The following is a 24684-nucleotide window of genomic DNA, read 5'->3' on the forward strand; positions in this document are numbered from 1 at the left end:
GCCTATTATTTGGCTATGGTAGTGAACTCTTTCTGCAAATAAAATGTATTATTTTTTTATTTTAACCACTATGTTCATTATTAGAAAAATCCCAAAAATCCTATCTGTCTTAGGAAGGAACAGATACTGGTTTTGTTATAGTTCAGGGGTGTTCAAACTGCTGGCCTGCGGGCCGGATGCATCACACCAAAACCGCACCCACCCCATTGCCAGCAATGGGGAAAAAAGTCACGACACTTCGCGATATGTCACGCGATGTCGTGAGTTTGACGCCCGTGTTCTAGTGAAAGAAAATAATATTAATATAATATATTAATATACTGTAATTACTATAATATAAATAAATATATTATTTGCAGTTTTTTTCAAGGCTTTCAGGGCTCTGGGGTTCTGCAACCTTAATTCCATACCGAGAAGAGGCTTTTCCTCTTGAGTGTTAGGCTGTAATTTTGTCAGCCTGATCAAGAGAATATCTAAATTGAAAGGCTGCTATTCACTAGGTGAAAATTATAATTGAAATTTCTCTTTCCAAACTAATAGATTTGTATTTCTTATAGATTTGCCTTGGTGGTTGCTTCTAATTCGCCAAAAACTTGTTGTTGGCAAGCTTCCAGGAGACCACGATGTATGTAAAATTACAAAAATTGTCGCAATACCACTTTCTGAAGCAGAACCTCAGGATCTGGATTTGGAGGTAAGATGAAATCCCAGCAATTCATAAAAGAAGTGCTCCAACCAACTTACATGGTTGGAATGATACCTAAGTGGAAATGAAAGTTATCATGATCAAATCAGGCAGCCATGCTGAATAATAATTTTTAGGTACACATTTATAATGTGATCATTATTTGACCCAAAGGATAACTGGATAGTAAACATTTCTTATCAAACATTTGGAACAGTTCTTCCTTTCCATCTCTCAGTTGCTGTCTTTTACTGTACTGTACTGCATTTATAACCTGTTCCTTCTCTGTGGTCATTTGCATTGTATCAGATATTTTTTTAATGGGATGTCTCTGCTATGATTAGATATACAAATGACAATTAGTTTTGCCTAAAATCTTGTTTCAACAGACTTGTTAATTAAATCTTTGACAGTGACCTTTCTCAAGGTTAGAGAGTAGATGAAAAGGCTTTTTAAAATGTGGAATCTTCTAACTTTTAGCAGATATATTAGATTATTCTTTAGTGATAGCTAGAATGAATTCTATATAACTTTCCAGTTTTTTGCTATTTATTATTCTCATTTAATTGTAAGAATACAGAATATGAAAGGCAGGAGTATATATTCAATAAATAAATAAAATTAAAAAATGTATTTGGTATCATGCAAATGTTAGCTTTTATTTAATTTTCTTAGAAAAATATTAATCTGTGAATGCATTTTATATAACTAATTATTTTATTAAGCATCTTTTTAACAAAATTTATTCTTTTTCAGCCCTGTAAAAAACATCATTTTGGAATATATAAAACAGAGAAAATTACACAGTCTCCAGATGATTCTAAATTTCTGCTGAGAACCTTCACTCAGATAAAAACAAATGTTTCCTCTTCTAATAAAAAGAAGGTGATAATTATTTGTCAGATTTTAAAGAATTTTTGATGGTAGATGCTGTACAAACACTGCTCACATATGTATTTAATTTTGTACTTTTCCTCCAACTAGTTGATTAATATAGTCACAAATATTCAAGCATATTTCTATTTCACTTGTTTTGGAGATATTTCTTGATTAAATTGCCCCTTTCCCCTTGTCTTCCACTGTTTATTTCTGCTGCCTTTTTTCCTGTTATACTTCTGAACTTTGCTAAAATTCCCACAAGTGTAATCAAGGGTATTTTATTTTATCTGCCAGATTACTTTTTATCTCCTGTTTTCATCCTGCTTAGATACAGAAGTAGACCAAACTTTACTGATTGAAGCCCTTTATGCCTTTATGTTATTTGATTGGTTCTATCCCCATTTGTCAGATTCAGTTCTAATAAAACATTTACCTTTCTCTCTCCTTGGGTCCCCAAATATATGTATTTACTGTTGCAGGTACTATCTTTTAGTATTTCACATAAGTTTGAAACTCTGCTCTATTCCTGATAATTTCTAACTGCACAATTATATAGTCCTACTAATACAATTCATATTACTACTGGAACATGTTATCATTTCAATCAGTATGTTCAATACTGCTTCTAATCTCTCTTCTAAAGTTCTTTTCCAATATACCCCTGTGAAAGAATCCCTAGGAACTTTAAACAATTTATTGTTTTTATTAGATGCAAAGCCTTGGATTCATTTGTTTCCTACATTTAGCTTGTTATTGACTCGCCTATGTTACTGTAGAACTTTGCAACAAATGTTTAGTTTCCTTTTTTCCCCTGTTCATATTCAATCTCAGATATTGCAGCCTTCTGTTTTGGTTTTCATAATAAAATAAAATTTTATTGATTTTTATAATTAAACAACAAACACCAGTATGATGCATTTACATACACAAGCAAAAAAAAAGATAATCCAAATCAATACATTTTCGGAAACGCTCGGCAGTCCCCGCCTTGCCTCCACCCTCATTCACTTTCCTGTCCTTCCTCCTTGTTTTGGTTTTCTATAGTCACATTTTGGTCCTCTTGTGTCTGGCTACAATTGTGTGCTGACATTCATATGGTTGTTCATGCTGGTATCAACAGTAGTATTGTTTTCCCCCTCTGTTTTAAGATACAGATTAAATTGATTATCCTTAATTGCCATAGGTTTTATATTGTTTTATCCCACAAAATCCAGGTCCGCAACTCAATCATGCTTTTCTCACATGTGGCTATATTTTGTCGTTTTTAATTAGCTACATCTGGTATTTGCTGGCAGAATGCCTGGGTGATTCTCTTTAGTTTTTTTTCTTTTGAACTTAAAGTAGGTCAGTCCATATGTAAAAGAAAGAAAAAAATAATTCCATACTGATTGTGTTTAAGGGACTGGAATAAAGTACAGTACAGAATATGATAATATCTACTACTTTATGTTTCAAATGACAATTAGTCTGATTTTAGTCTGATTCTGCACTAATTTTGTCTACCAACTAGTGCTTCATACATCGAACCTCTTTGTTCTGAAAAAAAAAATAGAATTTCAGAATGCTAGTTTCTAGATGATGAACAGCAAGGGTAATAAAGGACATCCTACAATTATCTGGAGGCCATTTTGCAATAAAGGATCCTGATCCTTTGCTGCTGATGTGGAACCAAAAGAAATATTGAAAAGGCAGTGAGGCAAAGGGTGAAAATCAAATACTGAAATTATTACTGTACAGTAGATTATTAGTAACATCAATTCTCATTCAACATATTCCCTATTAAAGCATACAAGGAAAACAAAATGAGTACTGGAGAAAACAAGAACAACAAATGCTTTGATATGCACATCAATAAATATTACATATGAAAACACATTAATAGCCATGGTCTATAAAGCATATAAGAATGTAGACTAAAATGTTACTTTGGAACACAAATGGGTTTAAATCAAAGTTGCATTGCCCCATTATTATAGTTCCTCCATAAATACATTTCTCAACAGAAATTTATAAGCTGTAGTTGCTTTGAATTCTTTCCAGTAATGCTGATACAGAAAATGTTTTTAATGCAATATAGCACACATGGGGCTTTTACGTTTACATGGGACTACCCTTGAAATGCATTCAGAAACTTCAACTCGTACAAAACATGGTAGCACAATTAGTCTTTGTGGCCTGTAGAGTGAACCAAGTTGTACCACTGCTTTGCGAGCTGTCAGTTTGCTTCTGGGTGCAGTTCAAGATGTTGGTTATGACTTTTAAAACCCTACATAGCATAGGTCCAGATTACTTGATGAACAATCTTGTCCTGCTAAGACAAGCCCGTTGGTCAAGGAACTCCGACTGATGGGATCCAGTAGAACGGGATCTCTGCTGTAGTGCTGGCCTTCTGGGACATTCTGCCCCCCCGATGAGATTTTCCCTCACCGTCCTCTATTTCTCCGTAGGGGCCTGAAGACCCCCACCTCTACCTTGCACTTCCTGCTTTCCCCCTCCCATCTTTTTAATTTCATATTATTGTATTTCCATTGTTTACTGTTCTATTCCTTTGCTATTGTTATGTTTACATTTTTAATTTTTTTTCCTATTGTTGTAAGCTGTCCAGAGTAGTCCCATGGCAAGATGTAAATTTAACAAATAAGTAAATAATTAAATACCAACCTCACGAGTGGACTTAATGGATCAGGTCTTCACTTATGAAGTCATTGATTAATTTTTAATTGCTATATTTTGAAACAATAGCTTTTGTGGTTCAGAAGAAGAAACTAACTATGTTTACAATTGGCAACTTTTAATCTATAATCTATAATAATGATAAAGTTGGAAGGGACCTCGGAGGTCATCTAGTCCAACCTCCTGCTCAGGCAGGAAACCCTATACCATTTCGGATAAATGGCTGTCCAGTTTCTTCTTAAAAACTTCCAGTGTTGGTGCATTCACCGCTTCTGGAGGCAGGTTGTTCCACTGGTTAATTGTTCTAACTGTCAGGAAGTTTCTCCTTAGTTCTAGGTTGCTTCTCTCTTTGGTTAGTTTCCACCCGTTGCTTTGAAGTGGTTTATTTATGAATGGCCATTTGCAGTAAGCATCTAGAGAGATTGTCTTTTAAAGTTGTGTATACAGTATTTAAAGCTTATTGTGAGCAGTATTTTTTAAAAATGGGAGATGTGATGTCTATTTCTTTCATTAAATAAAAATAGTACCTTTTACATTTTTTTATTATTTAGGACACTGTTTGAATATGTTTGAGTTACATTATGTTTTATGTAGAGTTAGTACAGTCCTATATTTAATGAAGATTCTGTGCAGCATGCGGTCTTTCCTCCTGTAACTCTAGATCAGTGTTTCTCAACCTTGACAATTTTAAGGCATGTGGACTTCAACTCCCAGAATTCCACAGCCAGCAATGCTGGCTGTGGAATTCTGGGAGTTGAAGTCCACATGCCTTAAAATTGTCAAGGTTGAGAAACACTGCTCTAGATGTTTCCTCATACTATTCTTAGTCATACATTTGATAGGTAACTTTATTTGAAGTGTTATTTCTCAGCCTTTTTAAACATAAAGTGTCTGCAAAGTTGTCATTCTAGCTGTGCTTGTTTGAAAAGACCCAATCTATGAAAAATTATATTTCTTTTATTTAAACAAAAGCAAATGGTTAGATTGTACGTTATGAAAAATCATGTTTAGGTTAGTGACAGGAATCCAACTCACTGTACTGAAATAAAACATTCTGCCCTTTTGTAGGTTAAAGAAAGCAAAGAGAAAGAAAGACTGGAGAGGCGTCTATTGGAAGAACTGTTTAAAATGTTTATGGATGCTGATTCTTTTTATTATAGTTTGACTTATGACTTAACAAACTCTATACAAAGGCAAAGTGCATGTGAGAAGACTAACTTGCCCCTCTGGAAAAAGGTAATATGTCTCTTGAAAGATCATCCATAGATACATATGGGCATATATTTTAAGGAAAGAAACATTCGTGTTTCCTAATCTTTCACAAATTAAGTTCTTGTTCCTGGACTGTTCTAATCAATATAAATTGTTCTTTAGTCTTTGAGATTTCACAGTTTTCTGTAAGATTTGGATACAAAAAGTTTACTTTTATATGTTTCAGGTTGATGATAGATTCTTTTGGAATAAGCACATGATTGAAGATCTGATAAACCTTGGAGTAAGTAATATTCCATATATTTATGGTTTCTTGAGAATTTCAATGAATTAATTAGATAGTGCTGTTTTCTTGATACCGTTTAGTCTAATTGGCAATTAAAGAGCTCATTAGTGTTTCAATGTAACTTATCCTAATTGTCTGTGACACAAAATTTAGATTTCTAATAGTGCTTCCATTTAAGTAACCAGTGGAATTGTTACTGACTTTCAGTAACTTTTCCATATGTGATATCATACATTCCTCCATGATTCCGGCTTTCTTAAGATATGTGATTTCTGATGCTCCCTGCCAGCTTCCCATAAGGAAGCTCAGTCAGCAAGCTGGCAAGAAATTAGAAGTTGCTCCTGCTACCACTGTTTTTTTGCCCACCCATGGTCATTATGTTTTCCTGCTTAGGTAAGGAAATATCTTTGAAACAATGATTTAATGACACACGGATTGTCTAGTAGAATTAATTATATAGGCCAAAGCCTGAGCAAAGAAGAAAATATTGCAATAAAGCATAAAATAGAGAAATTGTATAGTGTCTAAGATAGGAATATACGTAAGGCAATAAAAGTACTGAGAATATCTTTCAGATATATAAGTCTATAGAAATAAAGAATCAAACAATCACATATATTTTTATCATGAAACACAGTATATTTTTGTTACAATTTTTAAAAAATTGTTTAAAAAAATCTGCAGAGTCTGGTTTTTTTACTTGGTTTTGTCACCATCCATGAAGTTATGATACCTATATTCATAATAAGCATTATCACAGGTTACGAGCTTCTTGAAAGAACCTTTCCTAGCAGGTAAATAATGAAGCTGGAAGTCATTGGCAGATATTCACCCTATCTAGATGGATTTATTAGCTGCTGGAAAAATGTTTCTTAGTTGGTTTTTGGTCTAGATAACACTCTAGCTAAATATTTAGCCTGCAACTAAATATTTTAAAGCAAACTGAAGAACATCATTCACATCAAGCAGGAAAAAGTAGATTTTAAAAAAAGTTGATAACAAATTACTTTGTGTAGAATCATGCAGAACAAAAATGTTTCCACAGTCCATCTAAAATATAATTTATAAATCTCTATGCAACATCTTTTGAGTGACTCAGTTCTAGCTATTCTGTACTAGCCAAATGTTTTTGTAAAATTACAGTTTATGGTATCAAATGTGGCTGTCAGGTGCAACAAAAGCAACATGAGTGTCTTTACTCTCTTTCCTTGAAAGATAATCTGTTGAAAAGTATTTAGTTTCATTCTGTGACACTGTTGCCATCATTTGTTGTACAACCTTGCTTGGAAAAGGGATATTGGAGATTCATTATTCATCATCTAGGTTATTCATAGTTTCTTTTAGAGGAAGAGAAACTTCCAAATAACTCCCTTTTTATGACTCTGTAATCCCTTATAAGCATTTATAATTCCCACTAATCAGTTGCTTGGTGTTTTTCAACTAATTTTATTAACTCATATTGGTAAGGTTCAAATAGTCAGCAGTCCAAGTATCCCTGATTTATATTGAATTGTCTATTACATTTGTTTTCTTAATTTTTAATTGTTATTTTAAGTTTAGCTATGTAGTACAATTAACTATTATTATACAATATAACTTCTTAATATATTAAATATAGTAATAAATAAAGCTGCCCAAATTATGCCCAAATGCAACATTTTAAAGTAAGAACTTTGAATACTACTGCTGCAGTTATTTTCATTTATTTAAATTTTGGGTTCTATAAAGTGCATATGTCATAACATACATGTATATATGTTTTAATGTCCTGTAGCAATCTGAAGTGGACTTTTGGATTATCCCAGTCATCCAGGGATTTGTGCAAATTGAAGAACTTATAGTTAATTACAATGAAACATCAGACGAGGAGAAAAGCAGCCCTGAAACACCATCTCAGGAGCCTGTGTGTGTAGATTACATTCATCCAAGTTTTCTTGTGGCGCTTATCTCACGGAGAAGCCGTCACAGAGCGGGTAAGTTTATTCAGTGTAGTCTAGAAACCAAAAAGCTCCAGTGATTATTTTTATGGAAAACAAGTACTTAAATCCTATTTGCATTTCTATACAGAAATTAAAATGTTCACTTAAGGGCATAAGAATCACTTGAAAAATTGGACAAGAAAATGCTGTAAAGACTTGACTTCTTTCAGACAATATCCCCTCCATCCCATATATTCAGAGAGCAGGACTTATTTTCTTTCTTTGTGGAATGAGGATAGAATCAAAGGAATGTTTATGCTAAGGATATTATATGCTTGCCTATGTTGTGGTAATGAATTTCATGAATTAATTATACAGTGTATGTATTGAAGTCATTTTTTCCTGTTCTATATCTATAAATCAACTTTGTCCTATAAAAGAAAGAAAAGTACTATATTTCTCCTTGTCCATGCTTTTATGTAAAACAATCCACCCTTGAACATTTATTTATTATTTAGATTTGTATACCGCCCTATCTCCCTTACGGGACTCAGGGCGGTGAACAGGCAGTAATAAAAATCACAATAAATATCTATTCTAAAATCAAATTAAATAAATAAAGGCCTGCTCTAAAATACCCCATATAAAAACCTATACTAAAACCTAATTAAGACTACGCCAGGCCGGCCGCACGAAATAGATGAGTTTTCAGGGCTCGGCGAAAAAGGCGCAGGTCCGCAGTTGTACGTAGGTCGGGGGGTAGGTCATTCCAGAGGGCAGGAGCTGCCACAGAGAAGGCTCTCCCCCTGGGGGTCGCCAGCCAGCATTGACTGGCCGACGGCACCCTAAGGAGGCCCTCTCTGTGGGAGCAGACTGGTCGAAGGGAGGTATGTGGTAGGAGGCGGTCTTGCAAATACCTAGGTCCATTGCCATGGAGCGCTTTAAAGGTTGTTACTAACACCTTGAAACGCACCCGGAAGGCCACAGGCAGCCAGTGCAGCTCACACAGGAGAGGTGTTACATGGGAGTATCTAGAGGCCCCCAAAATCCCCCGCGCGGCCGCATTCTGAACTAGCTGGAGCCTCCAGGTGCACCTCAAGGGGAGCCCCATGTAGAGAGCGTTGCAATAGTCCAGGCGGGAAACAACGAGGGCTTGAGTGACCGTGCGTAGAGCGTCACGATCCAGAAAGGGGCGCAACTGGCGTATCAGGCAAGCCTGATGAAAAGCCCCCCTGGCCACGGCTGTCATATGATCGTCTAAAGACAACCGAGTGTCCAGGAGGACGCCCAAGTTGCGGGCCCTCTCCGCGGGGGCTAATGACTCACCCCCGATAGCCAGGGATGGAGCCAACTGGCTATGTCATTTTATCAAGCTAAAGAGTCCCAGATATTCTGAGCCTTTTGTCATGTGGAAGATATTTGAATCCCATGATCATATTGGGTCTGCAGTTTTCCCAGCTGTATTATCTCATAAATGCTAATATTACTTGAGAGACTTTGATGAGGAATTTTATGAAAGTCTTTTGGAAATGCAATATTAAGTAGTTAGGGTGCTAAGTGAACAAATGTTATATGAGCTATTAACATGCAAGTTCAATCTCTTTTCTGAAATTCTTTGCTTTTTTTCCCTAGGGATGCGTTACAAACGCAGAGGAGTGGATAAAAATGGGAATGTAGCAAATTATGTAGAGACTGAACAGTTGATCCATGTTCATAATCACACACTATCTTTTGTTCAGACAAGAGGCTCTGTGCCTGTTTTCTGGAGTCAGGTTGGTTATAGATACAACCCTCGGCCACGTCTTGATAAGTGTAAGTATTCATATGATACATAATGCAATTACAACATTATTCAGTCATTTTTCAAATTAGTGTGGTAACTTTTATCACAAAGTTATTTTAAAAAAAATATTTTCTTGCTTATGTCTCCCTAACGTACTTAGGCCATCAATGTAGCACTTGATAAATAAAGATTTTCTTGTGTTTTGTTAATTAAAAAAGCCAACTGTATTTGATAGAAATACTGTAAACTGAATTTAGGTGAATGTTTTACAAATATTTAACTTTTATTTTCTCTAGTGAATTCTTAGAATGACATGGTATTCCAAGTAAATGTCTATCTATGTATGTTTATATGCGTATCTGTAGGTGCACATATTTGTAGGCTTTATATTTTTCTAGAGAAGTAACCTTAACAACTACTTAACCAACTCATATCTTCTAGTAGCTTTCTTTCCTTTCCGACAGGATATGAACAGGGTTAAAAGGCACTATTTTGGTACTACATTGTCTTCACCCACTTTTACCATAAAATCCCTATTGACCAATTTACTGGATATGACCTGTCCCTTCCTTGTTCCTCGAACAGGCAGCAGTGAGAATGGAAGGGAAAGGAAAGAAAAAACTGGTAGTTCCTTAAGCCCTGATTGACAGAAAACCTTACCTCTGCTCATTCTGACTACCAGACTCTGCTGTTCTCCTCTTTTCGAATACCATCTTCCCCAACCCCACCATGCAATATCCATTTCTTTAATCTTACTCAACCGCCAGTTTGATCTAGTAGTTAAGGCAATAGGCTAGAAAGAAGGAGATTTTTTTCTCCACAATAACAACCCTATGAGATAGATTGCACAGTCCAAAGTCACCAATGAGCTCACATGACTTAGGGTGAATTTGTACTTGGGTCTCTCCAGTCCTAGTCTAATATTTCAACTTCTATACTACAGTTGGATTATTGGTTAATCAATTAGTCTGAACTACAAGAAGATGTATGCTTGTTGTCTTGACTTTATTTGACATATTGTTCGTGAAATTTTATAAAGAGTCACCTTAAATACGCTATTAGTGTGACTCCATGTAGTATATCTTAGTACAGTCAAATCTGGAATTGAAATTTGATTGTTGCTTGTTAAGATATGTCAGTTTGTATCTTCCTATTTTGAAATAGGATTGAGGTGTATTGAAAGATTGAATTTAAATTATATTCTGTCATTGACTGCATTATCATCCTCTTTACCATAAATTACAACCTTTAGAATAATTACTAAATTCTTGCATGAAGGTCATTTGAAGATCTTATTTATTTATTTGTTTTAATCACAAGTAACTTTGGATAAAAACACAGTCAAAACCCCCTCCCAAATAAATTGATAATTGGCAGCCAAAATAACAATAACATAATCAGTTATAAGTACAAAGATAGTACAAATGTTTCAGTAAAATTAATCATAAGCTTCCAACAGATACTAGAAATCCAAGTCTGGGAACACAGCCATTTCTACAGGGCCTTGTATAAGGCCAACAGGTTTTAACAAATGTTAAAATATATAAGACTTTGCTGAGTTGATTTTTTAAAAATGTTTTTGTGTATTGCAAAGATACAATTGCACATTTGTCTTAGAGCAGTGGTTCTCAACCTTCCTAATGCCGTGACCCTTTAATACAGTTCCTCATGTTGTGGTGACCTCCTGGGCGGCCCTCCCACCCCTGGCCCTCTTTTACTTACATTTAGTAGTTGCTCAGCAGGGAGGGGTGGAAACTTCCAGGAAGCTCATCTTAGCTGCAGACAACTTGCAGCAACGTTTGCCGACTGGGACTTTTGGCGGGTTCAGCAGGGCAGAGACAGCCTGGACAATTCCTATTGGCTTTTGAAAGCCAATAAAATTAGACTTTATTCAAGAGAGTTTATTCTGTTGGCGTTCGAAAGCCAATAGAATATATTGGCTTTCGAACGCCAATAGAATAGACTCTCTTGAATAGAGTCTATTCTATTGGCTTTCAAAAGCCAATAGAATAAGAGGGAGTAGCACAGCTCATGAAAAAGGGAAAAAAAAATAATATGCCGGACTGCGTTTCATAAGGATTCTATGAGGAAAAACTCCAGGACTTTGGCGACCCCTGTGAAATGGTCGTTCGACCCCAAAAGGGGTCGCGACCCACAGGTTGAGAACCGCTGTCTTAGAGGATTAGATGCAGTGATTTAATGCCTCTGGTTTTTACTAACCCAACTGGTAGGAAAGCTGATTTTATCAAGTGTTTGAAAGGGACCAACATAATAATGTAAGAACTTCCATGGTTGTCCAGTGATAGCAGGACATTGTTCGTGCTCTCTGAAGAAAAAGATGCTCCTCCAAATGTTGTCTGTACTGTAGCTCTAAAGTTAATGCTATGAAACGTATACAAGACAGATGGATCAAATGCAATCCCGTCAGTATCATTTTTTTGGTGATCCTAAAGATTGAGTGGGTTTAAACATTTGGAAAATTTTGCTTTTGGGAAGGTAGTGAATTTAAGAGGCAAAATAGCTGCTCTAAGCTTTTCAGATGTTTAAGGCAATCATTTCACTCCTTAAACTCTGAAACTGCCTTCCAAAATGTGTCCTAGTCCTGTCCAGTTTTTGAATTGTGTCTGTGTTGATATACCCGTGCCATGAAAACCTCTTGAAAAGATGATATTTGTGCAACAGATTTTAATGGGTCAGAGGGCTGAGTCAACTTGCCAGCCTGCTATCTCTTTCTGATACTATTTTTTTTAAAAAAAGAAGAAGAAAAAATTGCTTTATTCTAATGTAGTTATTTTGCTGAATTTTGCCAGTATGTAAATGTTGTCAAATGGCTTCGCAGTTGTAATCGATGCATTCAAATGGCATGTTGACCCATACTCTCATAAAAACTTAAACACACAGATCAGCAATTAAAAAACTAGTTATAAATATGTACCTTGAAAAAGATGTTCCATTATTTATTTGCTGACATACATTGCTTAATAATTATTTGTAAATGCTATTGCCATGAATTCTAGAATCTATAATAATTCTTTAAAATATTTTAACTACATCTCTACTTCAGTCCAAGAATATGCTTGTTCCAATCTAATTACTTCTGCTTTCCATGGAAACATCTCAAAGGAGGGGTCAACTAGCATATCTTTCTTTTGTAGGTGAGAAGGAAACTGTTTCTTACTTCTGCGCACATTTTGAAGAACAATTAAACATTTATAAAAAACAGGTAGGTTTCACCATCTTGGAAGACCATGTTAAATTACTAAAAGTTTTGAAATGTTGTACAGTACAGGTAGTTCTCAACTTAACAACCATTAAGTTAACAATGGTTCAAAGTTCCAATAGCCTCCCAAAAGTGACTTATGATCTGTCCTCCAAGTTACAATGATGGCACCACTTCCGTACGTACTTGACCAGACTTTGGACGCTTTGGCAACCAGCTAGCATTTATGAGAGTTGCAGAGTCTTTTCAACCACATGATTGTGTTTTGCAGCCTTCTGAGTTGGCTTCCAATAAGCACAGTCAATTGGGGAAGATGAATTCACTTAATGATAGTGTGATTAGTTTAATGGTAGCAATGATTTTCTTGACAACCTCAGTAAAATTGGTTGTAACATCAGGTTGGGTCACATGATAGCTCACTTAATGATCACATCACTTAGTAACCAAAATTTCAGTTCCAAATGAGGTCATAAGTTGAGAACTACCTATACTGTTCTTTCATATTTTGAAAAAAGAAAAGAATTTGGCAATATCTAGTGCTTTGTGAATTAAAAAAAATTGCTAACTATGTAATCCTGATGGTTTTGTGTTAGTGGAAAGCATTTTGACATATGTTTGCTAAGGCAGCTGGGACTTGCTGAATATTCCCATTTCTTCTGCATTTCCTATCCTATCACTAGTTATTTTATAGGATTTTTCTGGAGCAACCTTTCAGGGTGAGGAAAATTTTCTAGAAGCTGAAGAGGTAAAAACTGAATGCCTCATGTTACATAAACAAAAATGTATCCCTTTAAAGCAGTGTTTCTCAACTTTGTCACTTTAAGATGGGTAGACTTCAACATCCAGAATTCCTCAGCCAGGATGGATGTTTTGTGGCTCCGTCTTGTGAGCCCCTCTTATCGGAGGAAGAAGGCTCCGAACATGAAGGAGAGGAGATGGCCAGGCCTCCCTCTCCAGGACCCTCCTCTCTGGCAATGCCTCAGGTGTCTCCTGACGGAGAAGAGATTGACTAGGAGCCAGGTGTTTCTGAGATTGGCCAGGAGCCAGGTGTTTCAGATAGTGATGAAGATACGTTGTGGCTGGATCCACGCCAGCATAGGCGCGACAAGCGTGCGCAGCAGAAAAGGAGACGTGCCAGAGATTAAGCTGAGTCACTGGACCACACCCCACAGGCTATAAAAGGGAGGTGGTGGCCATTTGGACTCTGTGACGGACAAAAGCTGAATCTCTGGCAAAGTAGTGTGCTGTGGTTTCAAAACTGTGTGTATTGTTTTTGTTTCTGTGTGTTTGGAGTAAAAAGGTCTTGGCAGGCAGCTACGGAGCTGCTACCAAGTTTCTTATCTGTGGAGTGGAGTGTGGAGAAGTTATTTAACCCTCGGCTGGCTGTTTGGGTGTGTGTGTCAGACAGGGACAGAACAGGATGGGTTCACCCAACTTGAAGTTGCCAAGATTGAGAAACTGCTTTATAGTGAAGCATTTGGTGAACATTTACTGTCCATTTAATGCATTTCTGACTGATATAAAATGTGAGATTAAATATGATTTTTAAAGATCCGGCGAAGCTTTTAATATTCATTGACTGAGTGCTTCTTAGCAGTCATTTAGAACCAAGCCCTTAAAAATTAAAATAAGAGCCACTTCTCTGTACTTCTAAATGGAATTAAGATATGTGCATTCATATTTTAAAACATGTTTCTATTTTCCTATCTCTCAACAGATTATCATTAACCTAGTCGACCAGACTGGACGAGAAAAAATTATTGGTGATGCTTACCTTAAACAAGTTTTATTGTACAATAATCCAAGCCTTACATATGTTTCATTTGATTTCCATGAACATTGGTAAGACTATGAAAGTACCTTAACCTAGCAGCTAAATATTGGAATGTACAGTCTATTACTATACTTGATATTATATGATACATGATGACAGAAGTTCTTCATAGGTAAGATTTGAGGTTTTCCCTCAAGAGTTTTTATGAGCGAAGGATTACAAGACTTTTGCAAACTTTTACTTTTTTCAAAAAGTGCCTTAATAAAAAATGTATTCCTGTATGTGAGTGCATGTATGTATATATTAAAATTAGGGTACAGCAGTCTGCCTTGATTATGGATTATTCAGTAGCAGATTGTGAAAAAGGGGGAAAAACGGGATTTTTTTTCAGATTTGGTATAATAAGCAGCACATTTTTAGTACAATAAAAAATTACAGCAAACTGTGCCTTCTTTCTACCTTTCAGCCGTGGAATGAAGTTTGAAAATGTTCAAACCCTCACAGATGCCATTTCTGACATAATCACTGATGTAAAGTGGTGCTGGTAGGTATTCAGTGTTGCCTTTGTGCGGGGGTGTCAAACTGCCGGCCCATGGGCCGGTTGCATCATGCAGAGGCTGTGCCCACCCCAGCTCCGGCAATGCAAAAAAAGTTGTGATGCGTCGCAACACGTCACGTGACGCGGCGAGTTTGACACCCGTGCCTTTTGTGTCTTGGATCAGGAATGAGGGGAAGGCTTGGCGATTACAAGGAAAGATGCATCTCCATAACAATTTTCATGTAGAGCTTTCTGTTTTCCATGGAGATGAGAGCTTTCTGCAAACAGAGATATGTTGTGCTTGGATATGATTAACAGTAACTCATACTGTATATAAGCACCAAAGACTGTTTTATTGTATACAATAAGAGTAATGAATATGTGATACCTCAGGAGTTATCATTGATTGGTTCCAGGAGGCGTAATGAGAACCAAAAATGATAAATACCAAACAGATTTTTCCCATAAGAAATAAGGTAGTGAGTCACAAAGCAGCTGACACCGACAAGTTCTAGCTTGTGCGTTGAGTACCAAACAAACAATGAGTACCGAGACAATTTGCATTAAGTACCAAACTCAATGAGTTCAAAGCAGTTGAATACCAAGGTGCCACTGTATTTTTATTTAGTATGGTAGAGAATAGCCATTTTTAAAAAAGCTTATTAAAATTATTTAATATCACTTTTTTGGAAGGGTGGACCAAGCTGGTGTAATTTGTAAACAGGAAGGAATTTTCCGTGTTAACTGCATGGATTGTCTGGATCGAACCAACGTTGTCCAAGCAGCAATTGCTCGTGGCATTATGGAACAGCAGGTACAACAGTATAAACTATAGTGACTGTCCTTAAAGAGAACACTAGTATAGGCATTGTGAAAAGTCTGCTTATCTTTAAATTGCTTCCAAAGAATTCATATAGAAGAGCTGAATTTACTGAAGAAAAATAGCTATAGTAGTGCTGGAATATATTTTTTAGAAGTTCTATAGATAATACTGAAATTTAAAGTTTAAATGTACTTTTACATTGACGCTTTTCAGCAAAATGATTTAAAATGCCTTTTTGATTTTAGCCTGGTCATGCAAATTAAGTACAAAGTCATAAGTACCCCGTTAAAGAGGAAAATGAATAAGTGAATGCATGTTTTCAGTACACAGGATCTTATTATTTCTAAAAATAGTATAATTTGGATTGTTTGGGAGATTTCATCTAAACATTGAACACAGAAAGCTTTCCCCCATTTGGTGTCCTCTGTGATGTATTAAAGTATAACTCTTATCATAAAAAGAGAATTGTTACATGATATGTTTGGAGGTAATTGGATAAGAGAAGACCAGCTGGAAGTTTTCATTATTTTATTGTTTATTTTACAGTTTTCAGTAGAACAAATGACAATTAATAATAAATATATTAAATTTCAGCTGAAAAAATTAGGTGTGATGCCCCCAGAACAAGCATTGCCAGTGAAGTGCAATAGAATTTATCAGATCATATGGGCTAACAACGGTGATGCCATAAGCAGGCAATATGCTGGCACAGCAGCTTTAAAGGTAAATATTTTATTTGATGTGAGGAAAATAAAAAAAGATTCTTCAGGACTAAGTGTGTATTGTCTTATATTTTGAAGTCACTGTCCATAGCATCACTTTTGAATAAAATAATTGAATCCTATGGATTTTTTATGTCCTTATTACTAAGTGATTAGTTTTTCAAAATTAGAAAAATAAATGTATGGCCCTTATTCAGTGGATTGAAATTGTGATTTATGAATGAGTTGCTTATAGAATGTGGATTATTACAATAAAATAATGGCCATCCTTTATTGAAACTATTGAATCAAGTTTCATGCATGTATGGATAACTTCTTAGACTCAACCTTGCCTATGCTATATAGCATAATAATAATAATAATAATAATAATAATAATAATAATAATAATAATAATAATAATAATAATAATAATAATAATAATAATAGTAAAGTTGGAAGGGACCTTCAAGGTCATCTAGTCCAACCCCCTGCTCAGGCAGGAAACCCTATACCATTTCGGACAAATGGCTGTCCAGTCTCTTCTTAAAAACTTCCAGTGTTGGAGCATTCACCGCTTCTGGAGGCAGGTTGTTCCACTGGTTAATTGTTCTCACTGTCAGGAAGTTTTTCCTTAGTTCTAGATTGCTTCTCTCCTTGATTAGTTTCCACCCGTTGCTTCTTGTCCTGCCTCCAGGCGCTTTGGAAAATAGCTTGACACCCTCTTCTTTGTGGCAACCCCTGAGATATTGGAACACTGCTATCATGTCCCCTCTCGTCCTTCTCTTCATTAAACTAGACATACCCAATTCCAGCAGCCGTTCCTTGTATGTTTTAGCCTCCATTCCCCTAATCATCTTTGTTGCTCTTCTCTGTACTCTTTCCAAAGTCTCAACATCTTTTTTACATCGCGGTGACCAAAACTGGATGCAGTATTCCAAGTGTGGCCTTACCAAGGCATTGAGCAAATCGTTCTGCACAATTTCAGTTCAGTCCTTATAATTTTTGTTATTTTCTTTTGCTAAAAATTTTTTTTGTTCATTTTATTACATAAAAGCAAAATGAGTCACACCAAAGTCAATAGGAATATAGAAGGGCTGAGTTTATACATTACACAAAAGCAGAAATTATGATTTATTAATTCCATTGGCTTAGTTTCATAAAATACTAAACCAAAATCAAAAAAATCACAATATGATTTAGCATTCTATTTGAATCTAGCAAAGATGTCTTTATTTTTATGTTGACTGTATTTATATACCAGGCTTAACCTATTTACCAGATTTACTCATTTTTCCTTATTTGTATAAATATATTGAACATGGAATAGCTTCTGATGACTATACATGCAAACAAATCATAGTTAGTACTTGGGCTGTACATTTGCAATCTCTTGTTCTTAAATTGGCCTGCTTAAGTATATTGTGTGAACATAGCCACTGTGCATTTACGATTTAGAGTGGTTATTTGGAGAACTAGGGGGCCTGTTTTCAGGGTAGATGGGGATATATTTGTATTTGAAGAACCTTAACATATTCTTTCCAGCCCTAATTTTTGTTAACAAGGCAGAACAATTTGAGGAATGCTTTGGAGTCCAAAAAGTGAAGCTGCAAAGCTATCTAATATGGAAAGGAGAACCTTTTCTAAATGATATGTAAATTGCACACTGAATATTCAGAGATACATTTTGTATATTAGAGTGACTTCACAAGGACTGGTGAAAGAAAGCTGGCAGGAGTTATGAAAGATGGTGTTAACTCTGCAAATAGATACTACTTAAACCGCTTCAGGGATGCTTATAGACAAGCAGTCATAGGTAAGACAGTTGTTCTATTTTCACATCAAATGGATAAAGTATTTGTATGAAAGAGCAAAGCACTGGGATCAAATCATCCCCAATTGGCCCTTCATGCTGGTGGAAATGATTGAGCAAATCTTTTTTCTTCATGTCACTTCCTTGTTCAGAAAGCAATAAACCAGTGATCTTTATATGCGTGTATTAAATCCTGATCAGAACCTAATTTAAATATTTGTCAAGAAGATATAAATTACGCTACTTCTTTGTGATTAAAGATTATTTTAAAAAAATCAGTTTAGATTTATAGTGATGTTTGAAAGTGGTTCCTATATAATTGTTGACATATGTTGGTTGAATTTTCTTTTGGTTTCCCAAGTGTGCTTGTTTGAGTTTATGCCATCTAGAATATATTATTTTGGAGATTCTTCATATTAATGAAAAACATTATTATATGTTATTTAAATAGAGTTTTGATTGGTTCATTTTTAGCTGATTCTTCTTGAAATATTAACAATTTTTCTAATATTAGCATATTTATTTTTAAATTGCATTGATACTATTTTTATTTTTTTTCCAAATATGGCTAAAAGGAGGGTATAATTCATAAGTATACTCCAGATTTTCTCCAATTATGGGCAAATTCTGATTTGGAGGTTAGTAAAGCATGACCAATGGAAGCAGCCTATCAACAATTGCGTACTATTTTTTATAATATTGAATATTTAAAACCAAAATTTCTTGGTATAATTTCTGCTTTCTGTGCTTAGCTCTCATTTAATCATTGTATGCATTCTGTATTTGTCTAGATTTAATGCAGGGTATACCTGTGACAGAAGATCTCTATTCCATATTTACTAAAGAAAAAGAGCATGAAGCCTTGCACAAGGAAAATTTGAGGAGTCATCAGGAATTGATTAGCCAATTATTGCAGAGTTACATGAAATTGCTTTTACCAGATGATGAAAAATTTCATGGTGGTTGGGCACTGATTGACTGTGACCCCAGGTATGCGGAGTCTAAAATATTTGATTATATAATTCTACATTTTTCCACAATTTGTCATAGGACAGTACAGTAAGAATAAAACCTCTGAACCGTAATCATTGTCTTTTATGCAACTACTATTATTTTATTATGAATTCTAAGTGAGTAAAGAAGTTGATAATATGAATACTGTTGATGAACAAAAACAGCAGATTAGTGTAAGAACTTTAAAATCAAAATCTTACTACTTTCAGTGTTAGGCAGTTAGAATTTTTTTTTTTCAGTATGATTGGTACTTTATGCATAACTCTCTATCATATACAGAATGCAGTTTGGCAGTTTGATTTTCACCAGCTCAAGGTTGAGTCAGTCTTCCATCCTTCCAGGGTCAGTAAAATGAGGACCCAGATTGTTGAGGGCAAGATGCTGACTCTGTAAAGCACTTAGAGAGGGCTGTAAAGCACTGTGAAGCGGTATATAAGTCTAAATGCTATTGCTATACAATACTGGTTTCACTCATAGTTGTTTTGGTAATATCTATTACCAATCTTGAAATCTCAAGTAGATTCAAAATATAATCAGTTAAAAGTTCTTTTTGACCTTTAAAGCACTTTAAAGTTTGGGATTTATATAGAATAGAATAGAATAGAATAGAATAGAATAGAATAGAATAGAATAGAATAGAATAGAATAGAATAGAATAGAATAGAATAGAAGGGACCTTGGAGGTCTTCTAATCCAGTCCCCTGGTCAAGCAGGAGAATCTATACTGTCTCAGACAGGTGAATGTCTAGTTTCCTCTTAAAAATCTCCAGTGATGGAGCGCCCACGATTTCTGGGGGTAAGCTGTTCCACTGGTTGATTGTCCTCACTGCCAGGAACTTCCTCCTTAATTCCAGGTTGCTTCTCTCTTTGATCAGTTTCCAACCATTGTTTCTTGTCCTTCCCTCTGGTGCTTTGGTGAACAACCTGGCCCCCTCTGCCTTGTGGCAGTCCCTCAGATACCGGAACACTGCTATCATGTCTCCCCTATTTCTTCTTTTCTTTAGACTAGCCAAACCCAAGTCCCATAGCTGTTCTTTGTATGTTTTAGTCTCCAGGCCTTTGATCATCTTAGTTGCTCTTCTCTGAATTTTTTTTCCAAACTCTCAACATCTTTTTTGTGATATGGTAACCAAAATATACTGATGGACTGTTTATCCTGATGTGCTGCTGAGATTTATTTGTTGCTTATTCTGATTGCTTAGCATAAAATATTCAGAGGATTCATTCTTTGGGGGGTACTCAGTATGAGGGGTCCTTTGTGCTGTCTGAGCTTGCTTGTTTTCTTGCAGACATTTCACTACCCTAACTAGGTAACATCATCAGTGCTAGTAAGGACTCCTTACTAGCAAGCTCAGAGAGCATCAAGAACCCCTCATTTCAACCCTGAGCTACAAATATTCTCCTTCATTGGTACTCAGTATCTTTAGACTTAGTAAATGGTATTAGGGGAAGCATATTTTTAATAACACAGTTATAGAATATTCTTGCTAGAAAATTTTTATTTTACTTTATGGTCCATATTTGGTGCTAGAGAAAGTACTTTTCCTCATATTTTCTAAGCTTAAGGTTTTATTCTGTTTTTGGTTCTACTATTAGTGGTTTTTAAGCAGTTCTTTAGTCATTTCGTTTTTCATTGTGTGATTTAACGTTCATGATTATTTGTTTCAAGAATGAAATAAAATCATTATAATGCTACAAGCCTTGTCACTGTTTACATGAGAGGCTGCTGTATCATGATTGCAACTTCTTGGGTTTAGCGGATGCTAGCATAGCAATAACGTGTATTGCACATAATGAAGAATAAAATAATTAAGAGTGTTTACTCTCTAAAGGACATCAACACTAAGAAACTAGTTCGTCAGCAGATAAAGGACCAGCTGAACAGTGGGGGGTGAATCCAGTGAGATGAATGTGCTCAGAACAGGAATCTCAGAATGTGGGGCAGGAGGCCAATCATCCTCCTGCTTGGCTCAGGAATCAGGAACTGTGTTTATGATTTATTAATAAATGTTTCCATCCTAACCACAAAATAGAAAAATCTTCAAAAAGTGTTTATGAGATTTATGTTTCAACATTTTTGTTACTTCTGTCTTTTTATTTTAGCCTGATTGATGCTACGCATAGAGATGTGGATGTTCTTCTTTTACTTTCTAACTCTGCATACTACATAGCCTAGTAAGTAATCATTTTCATTTCACAATGTAGACTAGGGGTCCCCAACCCCCGGTCTCTGGACCAGTACCGGTCCGTGGCATGCCAACAACTGGGCTGCACAAACAAGCAAAGCCCCATCCGCGGGATGCAGGCAGCACACAAAACCACGCCCCCTCCGGTCCGCAGAAAAACCTCTCTCCACATAACTGGTCCCTGGTGCCCAAAAGGTTGGGGACATCTGTTGTAGTCTAAGTTGTCAGAAGTGCATTATCGATGGTTTCACTATGAGTGAAGATTTAATTCTAGGCACTGTTTTTTTCCCCTTGTAGCTATGATGATGAAATAGATAAAGTCAATCAGTATCAAAGGCTGAGCCTTGAAAATTTGGAGAAGATAGAAATAGGTATGTATTTTGCATTCTATATCCCTTTTCCTTGCCAGGGCAATTGGAGCATATCAAAAATTATAAAAAAATTTTTTAAAAAATCTTTCTCTTTTGTATAATAATTATTGTAACTCTTTGTCATGAAACAAATGAACAAATATTTTGTTTCCAATTGCGAAAACAAGCTCATGAATAGCGGCTCTGAAGTTTAGCTGAACTGTTCTGAGCAGGTTGCAGTTAGCTGAAATGAACCCAGGAACATCTTAGTTGTTCCAGGTTGTGGCCTAGGTAAATTCTGGAGGACCTTACCAGGCGAATAAGCAAAACTGGTGCATTTTTCTCTTTTTCTTTCTGCTCCCCCTCCGTGTTGCTTGTGAACTAAAGTGCCTTCTCTGCCCCCTTTCCCTTTAGTTGATGCTGCTGTCTTTGAACTCAACTCCTTATGAACAACATAAGCCAACTGCCTACCTTGTCATGGGGAGGGGAGGTTAAATATACTGTTCTTAAGGATGGCATAGGCTAAAGGAGGCTGAATAAGGAGCGAACTGGAAAAAACAGGAGAGGCGGACCAGTTGTTGGCTGTACTGGGTTTAATAAAAGAATGACTGTGGCATGGAGCAGCCATAGCATGTACCAAATTTTCCAGGGATTCCCTTCTTTACCTGTTTTGCTACTGCCAGTGGCTGTTTCCATGTGTGCAAATGCTAGGGAGCAATCACTGTGATTAAGATTTTAAAGTGATACAGTAGAAAAGGTGGTGAGCTTTTATGAAAATGTTACCTTGATATCCTGCCTTTTGCCAGGGAACTCAATTTCTTGCTCCTCTTTTATTCTTGTAATCTTTCTATAAAGTAGATTAATTTCAGAGATTGAATGACCAAAAGTAATTGGTGAGCTTCGTTGCTAAATGGGATATAAACCAAATTCTCTGCAGCGACAATATTCACTACCACCACTCACTGGTATAAGGAAGAAAAACATACAACAAAACCTATGGGATTAATCTTTTAATGGGATATAACTGAAGCTGTAGAACAAAATCACAGCATACAGTTCAGGGATAAGTGGAACCCAATAGTAGTTCATTCCAGTTGAGCTAGGAAAGTCCTTGTTCCTGGTGGCAGCCGAGTCAGATGAATCGGATGAGGGGGAAGGGTTGCCTGGGGTCACATCAGACTCTGTGGAAGGCTCTGAGGAGCATGAAGACTCAGAACTAGATGTGACATTGGGCCCATCTACTCATGCTCAGGCAGAGAGACAGCTGGGTTGGGGGCCTGAACTGAGCGAAGATGAAGAGCAGCTGGGGCCTGTTCCAGATGCACGGATGCGCAGGGAGGAAAGGCGTACAAGGACAGCGGAGGGTGGTGGGGTGGCTCTCCAGGAAAAGTAAAAGATACTAAGAAGCCACGCCCTGGCTGGACTATAAAGAGGAAAGGCGTGGAATGGGCTGGTTGCCAAAGGCAACCATTCATGCTACGGCTTTGTGCTTTTATCGTTGGATTTCTTGCCTCAGGATTCTTGAATATTTAACCCGGTTTGTCGGCTTTATGTTTGAGTGACTTAAACCTTGAACATTCCAGCTGAGAACTCAGACTGAATCTTGTTCATTTCAACAGATAAAGGACTGGTTGGAGTTTTGTTCCATAAAAGTTGTATAAAAATAAAAGGGGTTTATCTTAACCAAGTCCTGCCCTGTTCAATGCAAAGGGTTTTTTCCTCATGAGTAAGCAGCTGAGCAGTGTTCGCGTAGGCTGGGACAGAACAGCTATAATGAAGTGTGTTGTTTAAAAAGTAGACTCCGCATTCCTGAATTGTTATTATTATTTCTTTAACAAGGACCTGAACCAACATTCTTTGGAAAACCCAAGTTCTCATGCATGAGGCTTCATTATAAATACAAAGATACAAGTGGGTACTTCCATACACTTAGAGCTGTGGTGCGCAGCCCTGAAGAGGATGGAAAAGGTAAGTATCTACTTTTTGGAATGAATAGAATAAATTTAGATGTTTCTGAGCAATTACAATTTAGCTATGAAAATAAAATGGGACATTTAAATAGTTGAATAAGAAAATAACTTGTTTGAAAATAAACTGTATTTTAAATTAATTAGCCAATTTAATTACTGAATTACTGACACCCAGAACTCTGCCTATTCCTGCTTTTCACCAACATCAGTCCTTCTACTAATTTTTGAGCAGAGAGTACATCTCTGGAAGGGCAGCATACACATTCAAGAGAAATTTGGTACATTTGTACCCTTTCAGTTATACTTTACTCATTATGCTATGCATTTTGCAGTATGTCTCAGACAACAGATGTACCAATTGAATCAGTAGTACAACATGTGTCTAGTAGAAATCTTCATTTTTAATTTTATCTCAAGGATAAAAATGAATCTTTGCAACTTTGCAAAAATAGCTTAATTCTTTGCTTTTTGCTTAAGTACCTAATTTCCTTAATATGTGAGTCATTTGATGTAAAATGAAGGTGAATTTTTCATGTGAGTATGAAGTACATCCTATATTAATTTTTGAAGGCAAATATATTCAAATAAACTATCATTAGCATTTAGTGAAGAGTATGATCTTTTCAGGAATTGTGGATTAATTCTTTGAATTTCAGACACGCTTCAGTGCATTGCAGAAATGCTGCGAATCACCAAGCAGGCCATGGGATTAGATGTCTCCATTACTGAGAAAAAACTGGAGAGGTGAATTTTAATTTTTTTCATTGTCATAAATTCCCTGACACCTAATTCCCTTTAAGCTACAACACTTGTAGTATATACTACAGATAGTCCTCGACTTACAACCACAATTGAGACC

The 24684-nt window shown here is 36.1% G+C and overlaps 1 protein-coding gene across 1 annotated transcript in view; it reads left to right on the forward strand.

Moving 5' to 3' along the window:
- Positions 1-24684, forward strand: part of INPP5F (inositol polyphosphate-5-phosphatase F) — a 43779-nt gene that overhangs the window by 15878 nt on the left and 3217 nt on the right. The window contains exons 3-19 of the mRNA XM_015817229.1: positions 558-694; positions 1442-1570; positions 5306-5473; positions 5676-5732; positions 7510-7708; positions 9287-9466; positions 12593-12660; positions 14375-14499; positions 14898-14975; positions 15663-15783; positions 16387-16515; positions 18191-18308; positions 19097-19295; positions 21423-21494; positions 21803-21876; positions 23695-23823; positions 24482-24569. Coding sequence (XP_015672715.1) covers positions 558-694; positions 1442-1570; positions 5306-5473; positions 5676-5732; positions 7510-7708; positions 9287-9466; positions 12593-12660; positions 14375-14499; positions 14898-14975; positions 15663-15783; positions 16387-16515; positions 18191-18308; positions 19097-19295; positions 21423-21494; positions 21803-21876; positions 23695-23823; positions 24482-24569 — 2071 coding nt within the window. The remainder of the gene's footprint in view (positions 1-557; positions 695-1441; positions 1571-5305; positions 5474-5675; positions 5733-7509; positions 7709-9286; positions 9467-12592; positions 12661-14374; positions 14500-14897; positions 14976-15662; positions 15784-16386; positions 16516-18190; positions 18309-19096; positions 19296-21422; positions 21495-21802; positions 21877-23694; positions 23824-24481; positions 24570-24684) is intronic.

Source organism: Protobothrops mucrosquamatus, unplaced genomic scaffold (genome assembly GCF_001527695.2).
Source record: "Protobothrops mucrosquamatus isolate PMUCROS unplaced genomic scaffold, P.Mucros_1.0 scaffold566, whole genome shotgun sequence".
Classification (NCBI taxonomy): domain Eukaryota; kingdom Metazoa; phylum Chordata; class Lepidosauria; order Squamata; family Viperidae; genus Protobothrops; species Protobothrops mucrosquamatus.